Consider the following 18,291-nt stretch of genomic DNA (forward strand, 5'->3'; position numbering starts at 1 on the left):
TTATACTGTAAAATATGTTGTTTTTATTTAACTTTGGGAAATTTTAAAATGTATCATAGGGTAAAATTTGACTTGTATACTGCAAAAAAACAATTATTTGTTTTTAATTTAACTTCGGGAAATTTAACAGTGCATCATAGGGTTATATTTTAATTAATTCTGTAAAATGTTTTGTTTTTATTTAATTTGGGGAAACGTATTAGTGCATCATAGGGTTAATTTGGGCTTTTATACTGTCAGTTTGTTTTTATTTAACTTTGGGGCATTTAAAAGTGCATTATAGGTTAAATTTTAATTTTATACTGTAAAATATGTTATTGTTTTTTACTTTGGGAATTTTTAAAATGTATCATAGGGTAAAATTTGACTTGTATACTGCAAAAAAACTATTTGTTTTTATTTAACTTTGGGAAATGTAAAAGTGCATCATAGGGTTATATTTTAATTTTATTCTGTAAAATGTTTTACTTGTTTTTATTTAACTTTGGGAAACGTATTAATGCATCATAGGGTTAATTTGGGCTTTTATACTGTCAAAGTTTGTTTTTATTTAACTTTGGGGTATTCAAAAGTGCATCATAGGGTTAAATTTGACTTTTATTCTGTAAAATGTGTCGTTTTATTTCACTTTGGGAATCTCAATGTTGACCTATATACTGTAAAATGTTTTAAGTGTTTTGTTTTTTTACTTTGGGAAATTTAAAATTGCATCATAGGTTGTTTTTTTTTTAAAACTTTTTTATTTGCTTTTATTTAACTTTGGGGAATTTAGAAGTGCACCACATGGTTAATTTTGACTTCTTAACTGTAAAATGTTTTCTTTAACTTTGGGAAATTTAAAAGTGCATCATAGGTTAAATTTTACTTTTATACTGCAAAATGTTGTATTTGTTTTTATTTAACTTTGGGAATCTCAAAAGTGTATCATGGGATAATGTTCTATACTGTGAAATGTTTTTAGTGTTTCGTTTTTTTACTTCGGGAAATTCAAAATTGAATCAGTTTTTTTTTTTTTTTTAACTTTTTTATTTGTTTTTTTAACTTTGGGAAATTTACAAGTGCATCACATGGTTAATTTTGTCTTCTTCACTGTAAAATGTTTTATTTTTTAATTTAACTTGTGCATCATAGGGTTAAATTGTACTTCTATTCTGTCAAATGTTACAAATGTTGTATTTGTTTTTATTCAACTTTGGCAAATGTATTAGTGCATCATAGGGTTAGTTTGGGCTTGTATACTGTCAAAAGTTTGTTTTTATTTAACTTTAGGCCATTTAAAAGTGCATTATAGGTTAAATTTGACTTTTATACAGTAAAATGTGTTGTTTTTATTTAGCTTTGGGAAACTAAAAGTGCATCATAGGGTACATTTTGACTTGTATACTGCAAAAAAAATAAAAATAATATTTGTTTTTATTTAACTTTGGGAAATTTAAAAGTGCATCACATGGTTAAATTTTAGTTCTATTCTGTCAAATGTTGTATTTGTTTTTATTTAACTTTGGGAAATGTATTAGTGCATCATAGGGTTAATTTGGGCTTGTATACTGTCAAAAAGTTTGTTTTTATTTAACTTTGGGGTACTTCAAAGTGCATCATCAGGTTAAATTTGACTTTTATTCTGTAAAATGTGTTGTTTTCATTTAACTTTGGTAAATTTAGAAGTGCATCATAGTTGTTTTTTTTACTTGTATACTGTAAACATTTTTATTTATTTATTTTAATTTGGGAAATTTAAAAGTGCATCATAGGGTTAAATTTGACTTCTGTACTGTAAAATTTTTTATTTGTTTTTATTTAACTTTAGGAAATGTAAAAGTACACCATAAGGTTAAATTTGACTTGTATACTGTAGAATGTTTTACTTGTTTTTATTTAAGTTTGGGAAATGTAAAAGTGCATCATAATGTTAATTTTGGCTCGCATATTTTTTTAAAAATATTTGTTTTTATTTAACTTTGGTGAATTTAAAAGTGCATCACAGGGTAAAATTTTAGTTCTATTCTGTCAAATGTTTTATTTGTTTTTATTTAACTTTGGGAAATGTATTAGTGCATCGTAGGGTTAATTTGGGCTTGTATACTGCCAAAAAGTTTGTTTTTATTTAACTTTGGGGTACTTCAAAGTGCATCATCAGGTTAAATTTGACTTTTATTCTGTAAAATGTGTTGTTTTGATTTAACATTGGTAAATTTAAAAGTGCATCATAGTTGTTTTTTTTACTTGTATACTGTAAACATTTTTATTTATTTATTTTAATTTGGGAAATTTAAAAGTGCATCATTGGGTTAAATTTGACTTCTATACTGTAAAATGTTTTATTTGTTTTTATTTAACTTTAGGAAATGTAAAAGTACACCATAAGGTTCAATTTGACTTGTATACTGTAGAATGTTTTACTTGTTTTTATTTAAGTTTGGGAAATGTAAAAGTGCATCATAATGTTAATTTGGGCTCGCATACTTTAAAAAAAATATTTGTTTTTATTTAACTTTGGTGAATTTAAAAGTGCATCATAAGGTTAAATTTTACTTCTATTCTGTCAAATGTTTTATTTGTTTTTATTTAACTTTGGGAAATGTATTAGTGCATCGTAGGGTTAATTTGGGCTTGTATACTGTCAAAAAGTTTGGTTTTATTTAACTTTGGGGTACTTCAAAGTGCATCATCAGGTTAAATTTGACTTTTATTCTGTAAAATGTGTTGTTTTTATTTAACCTTGGTAAATTTAAAAGTGCATCATAGTTGTTTTTTTTTTACTTGTATACTGTAAACATGTTTATTTTTATTTTTTTATTTGGGAAATTTAAAAGTGCATCATAGGGTTAAATTTGACTTCTATACTGTAAAATGTTTGGTTTGTTTTCATTTAAGTTTGGGAAATGTAAAAGTGCATCATAATGTTAATTTGGGCTTGCATACTTTAAAAAAAATATTTGTTTTTATTTAACTTTGGGAAATTTAAAAGTGCATCTTAGGGTTACTTTTGACTTGTATACTGCAAAATGTTTTATTTTTTTTAATTTAAGTTTGGGAAATGTAAAAGATTGGGACTTATTTGATTTTGGGAAATTAAAACGTTTATAATGGGTTAATTTTGACTTCTATACTGTAAAAATCTCCGTGGTGGACTCTCCTATTTCTGGGGCAGAGGTCGCTGAGGTAGTTAAAAATCTCCTCGGCGGAAAGTCCCCGGGGGTAGATGAGATCCGCCCGGAGTTCCTTAAGGCTCTGGATGCTGTGGGGCTGTCTTGGTTGACAAGACTCTGCAGCATCGTGTGGACATCGGGGGCGGTGCCTCTGGATTGGCAGACCGGGCTGGTGGTTCCTCTCTTTAAGAAGGGGGACTGGAGGGTGTGTTCCAACTATCGTGGGATCACACTCCTCAGCCTTACCGGTAAGGTTTATTCAGGTGTACTGGAGAGGAGGTTACGCCGGACAGTCGAACCTCGGATTCAGGAGGAACAGTGTGGTTTTCGTCCTGGTCGTGGAACTGTGGACCAGCTCTAAACTCTCGGCAGGGTCCTTGAGGGTGCATGGGAGTTTGCCCAACCAGTCTACATGTGCTTTGTGGACTTGGAGAAGGCATTCGACCGTGTCCCTCGGGAAGTCCTGTGGGGAGTGCTCAGAGAGTATGTGGTATCGGACTGTCTGATTCTGGCAGTCCGCTCCCTGTACGATCAGTGCCAGAGCTTGGTCCGCATTGCCGGCACTAAGTCGGACCCGTTTCCAGTGAGGGTAGTACTCCGCCAAGGCTGTCTTTTGTCACCGATTCTGTTCATAACTTTTATGGACATAATTTCTAGGCACAGTCAAGGCGTTGAGGGGTTCCGGTTTGGTGGCCACGGGATTAGGTCTCTGCTTTTTGCAGATGATGTGGTCCTGATGGCTTCATCTGGCCAGGATCTTCAGCTCTCACTGGGTCGGTTCGCAGCCGAGTGTGAAGCGACTGGGATGAGAATCAGCACCTCCAAGTCCGAGTCCATGGTTCTCGCCCGGAAAAGGGTGGAGTGCCATCTCCGGGTTGGGGGGAGACCCGGCCCCAAGTGGAGGAGATCAAGTACCTCGGAGTCTTGTTCACGGGTGAGGGAAGAGTGGATGGATCGTGAGGTCGACAGGCGGATTGGTGCGGCGTCTTCAGTAATCTGGACGCTGTATCGATCCGTTGTGGTGAAGAAGGAGCTGAGCCGGAAGGCAAAGCTCTCTATTTACCGGTCGATCTACGTTCCCATCCTCACCTATGGTCATGAGCTTTGGGTCATGACCGAAAGGATAAGATCACGGGTACGAGAGGACGAAATGAGTTTCCTCCGCCGTGTGGTGGGGCTCTCCTTTAAAGATAGGGTGAGAAGATCTGCCATCCGGGAGGAGCTCAGACTAAAGCCGCTGCTCCTCCACATCGAGAGGAGCCAGATGAGGTGGTTCGGGCATCTGGTCAGGATGCCACCCGAAACACCTCCTGTTTCGGGCCCGTCCAACCAGTAGGAGGCCACGGGTAAGACCCAGGACACGTTGGGAAGACTATGTCTCCCGGCTGGCCTGGGAACGCCTCGGGATTCCCCGTGAAGAGCTGGACAAAGTGGCTGGGGAGAGGAGCGTCTGGGTTTCCCTGCTTAGGCTGCTTCCCCCGCGACCTGACCTCAGATAAGCGGAAGAAGATGGATGGATGGATGGATTTATGTGTGCAATTGCAGCAGAAGTCCACAGGAGGGCGCACGTTCCCTCTTCATAAGTCTGGTTCCCTCACAACTTTGTGCAATAATTGCTATCAGAAGAGGAAAAGAAAAATGATTACTATGACTGGTATAAACCCAGAATAATACATTTGAATTATTTCATGAAAGATGTTGAAACATGGAAAAGAGAAATTGCACAATCAAAAGTTGGACCATATCAAATGTATCTCACAAATCAAAGTCTGCCACTGGATCAAAAGCCTCCAGATGTTCCTCAGTATCCTCACAATTAAAAAGGCCAAAGCGGACCAGGCTGCTGCAATGGCTCGAGCTGCTGCACTAAAGGAAAAACACAGCTTGCCACTAGAGCAGGGGCGTCAAACGTACGGCCCGCGGACAGGTTTTATCCGGCCTGTGGGATGAGTTTGCTAAGTATACAAATTAACCTGAAATTTTTGAATGAAAGAAACAGCTCTTCTGCATGTGTCAACTGGATCTTGCAACAGCAATTCTTTGTATCTCTGTAGATCAGGGGCCGGCAACCCGCGGCTCCGGAGCCGCATGCGGCTCTTGGATCAGCTGCATACTTGCCGACCTGCCCATTTTTCCGGGAGGTTTTCCCGATTTCAGTGCCTCTCCCAGAAATCTCCCCAGGATAACATTCTCATATTTTCACCCCGACAACAATATTGAGGGCGTGCCGTGATGGTAATGCCTTAACGTCCTCTCGGCCATGTCGTCGCGTCCGCTTTAAGACTATGCTTTCTGAGTGCCGGCCGGCCACATCTAGTGTGCGGCTGCTGACTCAACGCGCTTGGGACTGCAAGGCATACTTGTTCAACAGCCATTCAGGTTACACTGAGGGTTGTGATATAAACAACTTTAACACTCTTACTAATATCAATCAATCAATCAATGTTTATTTATATAACCCTAAATCACTAGTGTCGCAAAGGGCTGCACAAACCACTACGACATGCTCGATAGACCCGCATAAGGGCAAGGAAAAACTCACACCCAGTGGGACGTCGGTGACAATGATGACTATGAGAAACTTGGAGAAAACCGCATATGTGGGCAACCCCCCCCCCCCCCCTCTAGGGGACCGAAAGCAATGGATGTCGAGCGGGTCTAACATAATACTGTGAAAGTTTAATCCATAGTGGATCCAACACAGCTGCGAGAGTCCAGTCCAAAGCCGATCCAACACAGCAGCGAGAGTTCCGTCCACAGCGGAGCCAGCAGGAAACCATCCCAAGCGGAGGCGGATCAGCAGCGCAGACAGGTCCCCAACCGATAAACTGGCGAGTGGTCTATCCTGGGTCCCAGCTCTGGACGAGCCAGTACTTCATCAATGGCCATCGGACCGGACCGAGGAGAAAAAGAAAAGAAACGGCAGATCAATTGGTCTAAAAAGGGAGTCTATTTAAAGGCTAGAGTATACAAATGAGTTTTAAGGTGGGGCTGTAGGGGAGGATTGTGATCAGTGCACTGTTGGAATGAAGGACAGCGACCCCGTCTGACTCAGACGGGGGCGTGGCATGTGCTGGCTGAGAGACACAGCTGTCAGATGATTAGTCGTGCAGGTGGTACGTGTTAGAGTAATCATCTGTTGTCCTTAACAGTGAGCGGCCGGGCGCAAGGAGTTTGATTGAGACCGGGGGGACGGAAGCAGAGACTGGTGAACAGAAAGCAGAGCGACTGAAAAGTCGATGCATTGTGGATGTGTGAGCAATCGGAAGAATAAATCTCCTGTCAAACCCGAACGACTGGCTTCCAGTGTGACTGTGTGAGTAGGAAAGCTTACAGAGACTTAAATGCTTCTGCTGAGGTAGCATCTCGAACTGTTACCAGGAGGGCATTCCAGAGTACTGGAGCCCGAACGGAAAACGCTCTATAGCCCGCAGACTTTTTTTGGGGCTTTGGGAATCACTAATAAGCCGGAGTCCTTTGAAGGCAGATTTCTTGCCGGGACATATGGTACAATACAATCGGCAAGATAGGCTGGAGCTAGACCGTGTAGTATTTTATACGTAAGTAGTAAAACCTTAAAGTCACATCTTAAGTGCACAGGAAGCCAGTGCAGGTGAGCCAGTACAGGCGTAATGTGATCAAACTTTCTTGTTCTTGTCAAAAGTCTAGCAGCCGCATTTTCTACCAACTGTAATCTTTTAATGCTAGACATGGGGAGACCCGAAAATAATACGTTACAGTAATCGAGGCGAGACGTAACAAACGCATGGATAATGATCTCAGCGTCTTTAGTGGACAAAATGGAGCAAATTTTAGCGATATTACGGAGATGAAAGAAGGCCGTTTTAGCAACGCTTTTAATGTGTGGCTCAAAGGAGAGAGTTGGGTCGAAGATAATACCCAGATTCTGTACAGAGTCGCCTTGTTTAATTGTTTGGTTGTCAAATGTTAAAGTTGTATTATTAAATAGAGGTCTGTGTCTAGCAGGACCGATAATCAGCATTTCCGTTTTTTTGGCGTTGAGTTGCAAAAGGTTAGCAGACATCCATTGTTTAATTTCATTAAGACACGCCTCCAGCTGACTACAATCCGAAGTGTTGGTTAGCTTTAGGGGCATGTAGAGTTGGGTGTCATCAGCATCGCAGTGAAAGCTAACACCGTGTTTGCGTATGATGTCACCTAGTGGCCTTAGGACCAAACCCTGGGGAACTCCACACGTTACCTTAACGTAGTCCGAGGTCACATTGTTATGAGAGACGCACTGCATCCTGTCAGTAAGATAAGAGTTAAACCAAGACAGGGCTAATTCTGACATACCAATTTGTGTTTTGATACACTCTAATAAAATATTATGATTGACGGTATCGAAAGCAGCGCTAAGATCGAGGAGCAGCAATATAGATGACGCATCAGAATCCATCGTTAGCAATAGATAATTAGTCATTTTTGCGAGGGCTGTCTCCGTAGAGTGATTTGCCCTAAAACCGGATTGAAAGGTTTCACATAGATTGTTAGACACTAAGTGTTCATTTAGCTGCTCTCCAACTATTTTTTGGAGGATTTTTCAAAATAAAGGGAAGGTCGGTCGTTTACCATGAGGTCAGGATCGAGGTTAGGTCTTTTAAGGAGAGAATGAAGAACCGCTTTTTTGAATGTTAGGGGAACAGTGCCAGAGGAAAGTGATAAGTTTATAATATTTAGCACTGATGGACCTAATAATACAAAGAGCATATGCGCCACACTGTGAAACCACACCAAACAAGAATGACAAACACATTTTGGTAGAACATCTGCACTGTAACACGACAAAAACACAACAGAACAAATACCCAGAATCACATGCATCCCTAACTCTTCCGGGCTACATTATACACCCCAACTACCAAGCCCCACCCCTCCGTGCGTCGGTTCAGGTGGGCGGGTTTGGGGGGGCGGGTGTGGTGGTAGCAGGGGTGTATAATGTAGACCGGAGAGTTAGGAATGCATGGGATTCTGGGTATTTGTTCTGTTGTGTTTATGTTGTGTTACAGTGCTGATGTTCTTCCGAAATGTGTTTGTCATTCTTGTTTGGTATCGTTTCACAGAGTGGCGCATATTAGTAAGAGTGCTAAAGTTGTTTATACGGGCACCCTCAGTGTAACCTGTATGGCTGTTGAGCAAGTATGCCTTGCAGTCGCTTGTGTGTGTCTGCAGAAGCCACATACAACATGTGAATGGGCTGGTAAGCTGTTTGTTACGGTTGTAGAGGGCGCTAAATGCATTGTCATCATAGCACGCCGTTATTATTGTTGTTTGGGTGAAAACCAGCAGACAGTCGAGAGAATGGTTGCTCTGTAACTCATAGTCTCCTGGAAAAATTGAGATGGTTGGCAAATGAGATGTTGTCAAGCGGCATTTAAATAAAACTCGTGGTCTGCACTAATATTAAATTTTCATATTAAGGTGCGGGCCGCGTGTCTGAGACCCCTGGTTAATACATAGCACAAAGCAAAAAAAAACTTTGTACAAACCCCGTTTCCATATGAGTTGGGAAATTGTGTTAGATGTAAATATAAACAAAATACAATGATTTGCAAATCATTTTCAACCCATATTCAGTTGAATATGCTACAAAGACAACATATTTGATGTTCAAACTCATAAACATTTTTTTGTTGTTGCAAATAATCATTAACTTTAGAATTTGATGCCAGCAACACGTGACAAAGAAGTTGGGAACGGTGGCAATAAATACTGATAAAGTTAAGGAATGCTCATCAAACACTTATTTGGAACATCCCACAGGTGTGCAGGCTAATTGGGAACAGGTGGGTGCCATGATTGGGTATAAAAACAGCTTCCCAAAAAATGCTCAGTCTTTCACAAGAAAGGATGGGGTGAGGTACACCCCTTTGTCCACAACTGCGCGAGCAAATAGTCAAACAGTTTAAGAACAACGTTTCTCAAAGTGCAATTGCAAGAAATTTTGGGATTTTAACATCTACGGTCCATAATATCATCAAAAGTTTCAGAGAATTTGGAGAAATCACTCCACGTAAGCGGCATGGCCGGAAACCAGCATTGAATGACCGTGACCTTCCATCCCTCAGACGGCACTGTATCTAAAACCGACTTCAATCTCTAAAGGATATCACCACATGGGCTCAGGAACACTTCAGAAAACCACTGTCTCTAAATACAGTTGGTCGCTACATCTGTAAGTGCAAGTTAAATCTCTACTATGCAAAGCGAAAGCCATTTATCAACAACATCCAGAAACGCCGCCGGCTTCTCTGGGCCCGAGATCATCTAAGATGGACTGATGCTAAGTGGAAAAGTGTTCTGTGGTCTAACGAGTCCACATTTCAAATTGTTTTTGGAAATATTCGACATGGTGTCATCCGAACCAAAGGGGAAGCGAACCATCCAGACTGTTATCGACGCAAAGTGTAAAAGCCAGCATCTGTGATGGTATGGGGGTGCATCAGTGCCAAAGGCATGGGTAACTTACACATCTGTGAAGGCACCATTAATGATGAAAGGTACATACAGGTTTTGGAACAACATATGCTGCCATCTAAGCGCCGTCTTTTTCATGGACGCCCCTGCTTATTTCAGCAAGACAATGCCAAGCCACATTCAGCACGTGTTACAACAGCGTGGCTTAGTAGTAAAAGAGTGCGGGTACTTTCCTGGCCCGCTTGCAGTCCAGCCCTGTCTCCCGTGGAAAATTTGTGGCGCATTATGAAGCGTAAAATACGACAGCGGAGACTCCGGACTGTTGAACGACTGAAGCTCTACATGAAACAAGAATGGGAAAGAATTCCACTTTCAAAGCTTAAACAATTAGTTTCCTCAGTTCCCAAACGATAATTGAGTGTTGTTAAAAGAAAAGGTGATGTAACACAGTGGTGAACATGCCCTTTCCCAACTACTTTGCCACGTGTTGAAGCCATGAAATTCAAAGTTAATTATTATTTGCAAAAAAAAAAACGTTTATGAGTTTGAACATCAAATATGTTGTCTTTGTAGCATATTCAACTGAATATGGTTTGAAAAGGATTTGCAAATTATTGTATTCCGTTTATATTTACATCCAACACAATTTCCCAACTCATATGGAAATGGGGTTTATATATGCAGCTTCTACACACATACAAGTGAATGCAAGGCATACTTGGTCAACAGCCATACAGGTCACACTGAGGGTGGTCGTATAAACAACTTTAACACTGTTACAAATATGCGCCACACTGTGAGCCCACACCAAACAAGAATGACAAACACATTTCGGGAGAACATCTGCACCGTAACACAACACTAATTAATATATTTAATATAACATTGATGTTTTTTCATTTGTTTTTTGAAAGTATATTTTGCACTACAAAGTTATATAAGCATTGCTTGTTCCATTTTCAGTGATAAAGCAAATCAGTGTAGCAAACTGAGCAATAATTAACATTTTATTTATGCACTTTCTCTTGCTACTTCAAGGCTTGAATGTTTGATTCATTCATTATTGTTATTTTATTTTCAAATGTATTATTAGCCAGTGGAAAAAGTTTATTTTGACATTTACGTCAGAAGGCTGCAAATTGAAAAGAGGCATTCAATTTTTATTTAAATTTTATGTGATATGCCATTGATATTTTTTATTATTATTATTTGAAACTGGATTTTGCATGTCACTATAAAGTTATATAAGCATTGCGTGTTCAATATTCAATGCGAAACTTGTTTGGGTCCCTATTAAAAGGTTAATTTGTTCAACCTTGGCCCACGGTTTTGTTCACTTTTATATTTTGGCCCAGTCTGTATTTGAGTTTGACACCCCTGATTTAGACAAACTAACATCAAATTACTAAGTCAAAATATTGACTTACTAATAATGACATACTTAGTATCACCTTACCACCTTAACTAACACATTTTCTGGGGGAAACACTGTGCATAGATGCACTTTAGACACATCAATGACGAATAAATGTATTTGCATCTCGAAACTCGGTGACACTAGGCCAGGCAGCCTCTTAACCCTGACTTCGACAATTGATATATTGTTATTTACAGATAAAAATACATAAAGAAATGGTCAACATAGGGGGAGAGAGAGAGCACATAGGCTATACAAAGTTGTATCCCTTCACAATGTACCAAAACACACGTGACTATATCCTTTCATTAAAAATGTATTTTAATTTTGGTTTGTGTAAAAAAATATATGCTGCAGTTGGGTGTTAATATTTACAAGCAAAATTAAATAATAATAATAATAATGGTTGTACTTGTATAGCGCCTTTCTAAGGAACCCAAAGCGCTTTGACACTACTTCCACATTCACACACACATTCACCCCTTCACACACACAATCACACACACATTCACAATATTCACCCATTCACACACACATTCACACACTGATGGCGGGAGCTGCCATGCAAGGCGCTAACCAGCACCCATCAGGAGCAAGGGTGAAGTGTCTTGCTCAAGGACACAACAGACATGACTCGGATGATAGAAGGTGGGGATTGAACCAGGAACCCTCAGGTTGCTGGCACGGCCACTCTCCCAACTCACTCACTCTCTCACCTCCGCAGCATTTTGTTGCGTTGCGACCTCTACCGGCAACTTGTTCAAACTGCAACTGAATTCTTCTTCCAGCATTCATCAAAATATGGTTGCTTCTGAAAATATTAAAAGGGAATATATTATATATTCATATATGATATATAATATATTATTCACATGTAAACTCACCTCCAAAATAAAGAATGTTTTTTTAACGCACTTACAATTATCGGTGTTACACACGGGACCGTCGTTCTTTGTCTTCCGACTAGAAACACATTTCTACTCTACTTCCGGATATCTATAAACACAAAGGTTTCAAAGTTATACACGGTCCGTCGTTATTTTTCTTCCGATTAGAAACACATTTTTACTTTACTTCCGGATATCTACAAACACAAAGGTTTTGTCACGCCAAATTTCTTCCCTCTACAAAATACTCCCCCCCCCATTTACTTCCGGGGTCATGATTAATACGGATGTTTTGTTAACGCTTTATAATAAAAATATAACGCTGTATTATAAAAATACAGACGTTTTGTTAACGCTAAATTATAAAAAAATTAAAAAATGAAAAAAACAATTTACAAACACAAGCTATGGGACGACGTAAGAGGAAACGTGAGGAAACGAGACCCCAGAAGTAAATGTGTCATCCCATCGCTTGTGTTTGTAAATTGTTTTTTGAATTTTATTTTTTATAATATAGCGTTAACAAAACGTCTGTATTTTTATAATATAGTGTTATATTTTTATAATATAGCGTTAACAAAATGTCTGTATTAATCATGACCCCGGAAGTAAATGTGTCATCCCATCGCTTTTGTTTGTAAATTCCATCCATCATCCATCCATCATCTTCCGCTTATCCGAGGTCGGGTCGCGGGGGCAACAGCCTAAGCAGGGAAACCCAGACTTCCCTCTCCCCAGCCACTTCGTCTAGCTCTTCCCGGGGGATCCTGAGGCGTTCCCAGGCCAGCCGGGAGACATAGTCTTCCCAACGTGTCCTGGGTCTTCCCCGTGGCCTCCTACCGGTTGGACGTGCCCTAAACACCTCCCTAGGGAGGCGTTCGGGTGGCATCCTGACCAGATGCCCGAACCACCTCATCTGGCTCCTCTCGATGTGAAGGAGCAGCAGCTTTACTTTGAGTCCCTCCCGGATGGCAGAGCTTCTCACCCTATCTCTAAGGGAGAGCCCCGCCACACGGCGGAGGAAACTCATTTCGGCCGCTTGTACCCGTGATCTTATCCTTTCGGTCATGACCCAAAGCTCATGACCATAGGTGAGGATGGGAACGTAGATCGACCGGTAAATTGAGAGCTTTGCCTTCCGGCTCAGCTCCTTCTTCACCACAACGGATCGGTACAACGTCCGCATTACTGAAGACGCCGCACCGATCCGCCTGTCGATCTCACGATCCACTCTTCCCTCACTCGTGAACAAGACTCCTAGGTACTTGAACTCCTCCACTTGGGGCAGGGTCTCCTCCCCAACCCGGAAATGGCACTCCACCCTTTTCCGGGAGAGAACCATGGACTCGGACTTGGAGGTGCTGATTCTCATTCCGGTCGCTTCACACTCGGCTGCGAACCGATCCAGCGAGACCTGAAGATCCCGGTCAGATGAAGCCATCAGGACCACATCATCTGCAAAAAGCAGAGACCTAATCCCGCGGTTACCAAACCGGAACCCCTCAACGCCTTGACTGCGCCTAGAAATTCTGTCCATAAAAGTTATGAACAGAATCGGTGACAAAGGACAGCCTTGGCGGAGTCCAACCCTCACTGGAAATGTGTTCGACTTACTGCCGGCAATGCGGACCAAGCTCTGGCACTGATCGTACAGGGAACGGACCGCCACAATAAGACAGTCCGATACCCCATACTCTCTGAGCACTCCCCACAGGACTTCCCGAGGGACACGGTCGAATGCCTTCTCCAAGTCCACAAAGCACATGTAGACTGGTTGGGCAAACTCCCATGCACCCTCAAGAACCCTGCCGAGAGTATAGAGCTGGTCCACAGTTCCACGACCAGGACGAAAACCACACTGTTCCTCCTGAATCCGAGGTTCGACTATCCGACGTAGCCTCCTCTCCAGTACACCTGAATAAACCTTACCGGGAAGGCTGAGGAGTGTGATCCCACGATAGTTGGAACACACCCTCCGGTCCCCCTTCTTAAATAGAGGAACCACCACCCCGGTCTGCCAATCCAGAGGTACCGCCCCCGATGTCCACGCGATGCTGCAAAGTCTTGTCAACCAAGACAGCCCCACAGCATCCAGAGCCTTAAGGAACTCCGAGCGGATCTCGTCCACCCCTGGGGCCTTGCCACCGAGGAGCTTTTTAACTACCTCAGCGACCTCAGCCCCAGAAATAGGAGAGTCCACCACAGATACCCCAGGCACTGCTTCCTCATAGGAAGACGTGTGGGTGGGATTGAGGAGGTCTTCGAAGTATTCCTTCCACCTATCCACAACATCCGCAGTCGAGGTCAGCAGAACACCATCCGCACCATACACGGTGTTGATAGTGCACTGCTTCCCCTTCCTGAGGCGGCGGACGGTGGTCCAGAACCGCTTCGAAGCCGTCCGGAAGTCGTTTTCCATGGCTTCCCCGAACTCCTCCCATGTACGAGTTTTTGCCTCCGCGACCGCAGAAGCTGCACACCGCTTGGCCTGTCGGTACCTGTCCACTGCCTCCGGAGTCCTATGAGCCAAAAGGACCCGATAGGACTCCTTCTTCAGCTTGACGGCATCCCTCACCGCTGGTGTCCACCAAGGGGTTCTGGGATTACCGCCACGACAGGCACCAACTACCTTGCGGCCACAGCTCCGATCTGCCGCCTCGACAATAGAGGTGCGGAACATGGTCCACTCGGACTCAATGTCCAGCACCTCCCTCGTGACATGTTCAAAGTTCTTCCGGAGGTGGGAATTGAAACTTTGTCTGACAGGAGACTCTGCCAGACGTTCCCAGCAGACCCTCACAATGCGTTTGGGCCTCCCAGGTCTGTCCGGCATCCTCCCCCACCATCGCAGCCAACTCACCACCAGGTGGTGATCGGTAGAAAGCTCCGCCCCTCTCTTCACCCGAGTGTCCAGAACATGAGGCCGCAAATCCGATGACACAACTACAAAGTCGATCATGGAACTGCGGCCTAGAGTGTCCTGGTGTCAGGACACCCAGTGTTTGTAAATTGTTTTTTAAATTTTATTTTTTATAATATAGCGTTAACAAAACGTCTGTATTTTTATAATATAGTGTTATATTTTTCTAATACAGCGTTAACAAAATGTCTGTATTAATCATGACCCCGGAAGTAAATGGGGGGGGAAGGTTTTTGTAGGGGAGAAGAAATTTGGCGTGACAGTTTCAATGTTACGAAATTTATAAATAAACCCTTTAAAAAAAAATAATAATAATAATAATACAAAAAAAAAAAAAATAAGATAAAAAATAACAACGTTTCAATGTTACACACGGTCCGTCGTTCTTTGTCTTCCGACTAGAAAATCAAATTTCTACTCTACTTCCAGATATCTACAAACACAAATGTTTCAACGCCGACAGTTAGTTCGCACTTGTGGAGTATTTATTTTAGATTGAATGTACGCGGTAATTTTAGATTGAATGTACGCGGTAATTTTAGATTGAATGGACGCGGTACCTTGCCTCCGTGTGCCGAAGTGCCGTGCACAGGAATTGAGGTAAGTTACAGCCTAACCAGAGGCTAAGTTGTTAGCATGTTAGCTTGGCTAGCGTGTTATGTATGTTGTAAGCACATTACACAATATCAATGGGCGCAATTTGCAAACCTGGGGATAGGTTGATTGGCAACACTAAATTGGCCCTAGTGTGTGAATGTGAGTGTGAATGTTGTCTGTCTGTCTGTGTTGGCCCTGCGATGAGGGGGCGACTTGTCCAGGATGTACCCCGCCTTCCGCCCGATTGTAGCTGAGATAGGCGCCAGCGCCCCCCGCGACCCCGGAAGCGAATAAGCGGTAGAAAATGGATGGATGGATGGACTATACAGTGTACATCCACGACAGAGCTACTGACTAAAGTACTACCACAACTTGGTTTACTATTTAAAAAATATAATAATAATGTAGGGTTACCTGGAACTTGAAATAGGCCACCCGGCCTGAATCCACACTTCCCTCGCCAAACACCTTCGTTTCCCAACCCTCAGGCTTGGATAAATAGGCCTTGATGCCATCCACGCAGTGTTGGGAGACTCTTTTGCTGTTAAATCGCGTCCAATTTTGCAAAGTGCGCGAGATTGGTGAAATGCTTACAACGTGTACATCAATCATTTACATAGCCCTAAATCACTAGTGTCTCAAAGGGCTGCACAAACCACTACGACATCCTCGGTAGGCCCACATAAGGGCAAAGAAAACTCACACCCAGTGGGACGTCGGTGAGTTAGGGTTACATCACCTTTTTAAACATGTTATGTACATCACCCTTTTAAACATGTTATGTACATCACTGGTCCCCAACCTTTTTAAACATGTTATGTTATGGATTGAACTTTCACAGTATCATGTTAGACCCGCTCGACATCCATTGCTTTCCTCCTCTCCAAGGTTCTCATACTCATCATTGTCACCGACGTCCCACTGGGTGTGAATTTTTCCTTGCCCTTATGTGGGCCTACCGAGGATGTCGTAATGGTTTGTGCAGCCCTTTGAGACACTAGTGATTTAGGGCTATATAAGTAAAAATTGATTGATTGATGTACATCACTGGTCCCCAACCTTTTTAAACATGTTATGTACATTACTGGTCCCCAACCTTTTTAAACATGTTATGTACATCACTGGTCCCCAACCTTTTTAAACATGTTATGTACATTACTGGTCCCCAACCTTTTTAAACATGTTATGTACATCACTGGTCCCCAACCTTTTTAAACATGTTATGTACAAGAACAAATATTATATGAGCTAACGTTGTTGGTCAAAATCCAAATAAATACTTAAATATCTGCTTAATTTATGGTTTTGAAAGAAATTATCCATCAAATTGTACACTATAAAAATGACCAATAAATTTTACTGTAAAATTTAGGGAGTTTTTTACAGCACATATTGTAAGTTGAAAAAAAAAACAAAAACTATTTTTTTCTTTTTTTTAACAGTAAAATTTTGTCAACTGAGCTATCAGTTTGTTTGTTTTTAAATCCACAGTTGATGACTTTTTTGGTGCCACATTTTATTATGGTAAACAACTGGAAGCTGAGTTGCCAAAATGAAATTAAACAGCTGTACTGTATTTCTATTTACATTAATATGTTGTAAAAATAATAATAATACAATAACACCATATGTTTTACAGTAAAACACGAATTGGTATGTCAGACTTAGCCCTGTCTTGGTTTAAATCTTATCTTACTGATAGGATGCAGTGCGTCTCCCATAACAATGTGACCTCGGACTATGTTAAGGTAACGTGTGGAGTTCCCCAGGGTTCGGTCCTTGGCCCTGCACTCTTCAGCATCTACATGCTGCCGCTAGGTGACATCATACGCAAATACGGTATTAGCTTTCACTGTTATGCTGATGACACCCAACTCTACATGCCCCTAAAGCTGACCAACACGCCAGATTGTAGTCAGCTGGAGGCGTGTCTTAATGAAATTAAACAATGGATGTCCGCTAACTTTTTGCAACTCAACGCCAAAAAAACGGAAATGCTGATTATCGGTCCTGCTAGACACCGACCTCTATTTAATAATACAACTCTAACATTTGACAACCAAACAATTAAACAAGGCGACTCGGTAAAGAATCTGGGTGTTATCTTCGACCCAACTCTCTCCTTTGAGTCACACATTAAAAGCGTTACTAAAACGGCTTTCTTTCATCTCCGTAATATCGCTAAAATTCGCTCCATTCTGTCCACTAAAGACGCTGAGATCATTATAGGAAGGGGTCCGGTCCGATCCGGTGGCCATGTACTGCTCGCCTGTGTATCGGCTGGGGACATCTCTGCGCTGCTGATCCGCCTCCGCTTGGGATGTTTTCCTGCTGGCTCCGCTGTGAACGGGACTCTCGCTGCTGTGTTGGATCCGCTTTGGACTGGACTCTCGCGACTGTGTTGGATCCATTATGGATTGAACTTTCACAGTATCATGTTAGACCCGCTCGACATCCATTGCTTTCCTCCTCTCCAAGGTTCTCACAGTCATCATTGTCACCGACGTCCCACTGGGTGTGAGTTTTCCTTGCCCTTATGTGGGCCTACCGAGGATGTCGTAGTGGTTTGTGCAGCCCTTTGAGACATTAGTGATTTAGGGTTATATAAGTAAACATTGACTGATTGATTGATTGATAAAAGTCTGGCAGTTTTTTCCTGTAAAAACAGTGGTCAAATCCATAGATTTGTTTTACTCTTTATTTCTGTTGGCAAATTCATGAATTATTTACTGTTATAGGCGGCCCTCTATTGGCAGCCATGACTGTGGTGTGGCCCTTAATGAAAAAAAGTTTGACACCCCTGGTCTTGTGGGACGGACAGCCATCATCCATCATCTTCCGCTTATCCGGGTCGGGTCGCGGGGGCAACAGCCTAAGCAGGGA

The 18,291-nt window shown here is 41.8% G+C and overlaps 1 protein-coding gene across 3 annotated transcripts in view; it reads left to right on the top strand.

The window, feature by feature from the left end:
• Positions 1-18,291, top strand: part of trmt12 (tRNA methyltransferase 12 homolog) — a 47,065-nt gene that overhangs the window by 20,060 nt on the left and 8,714 nt on the right. Inside the window, exons 1-2 of one of the 3 annotated variants that reach the window (XM_061899939.1) lie at positions 15,174-15,298; positions 15,347-15,411. In XM_061899939.1, the coding sequence (XP_061755923.1) occupies positions 15,359-15,411 (53 nt within the window). In that variant the 5' untranslated portion in view covers positions 15,174-15,298; positions 15,347-15,358. Of the gene's footprint in view, positions 1-6,301; positions 6,466-15,143; positions 15,412-18,291 lie in introns of those variants that run through there. The other 2 variants (XM_061899938.1, XM_061899940.1) reach the window with 2 other exon arrangements.

The sequence above is a fragment of the Nerophis ophidion genome, linkage group LG05 (genome assembly GCF_033978795.1).
Source record: "Nerophis ophidion isolate RoL-2023_Sa linkage group LG05, RoL_Noph_v1.0, whole genome shotgun sequence".
Lineage (NCBI taxonomy): Eukaryota > Metazoa > Chordata > Actinopteri > Syngnathiformes > Syngnathidae > Nerophis > Nerophis ophidion.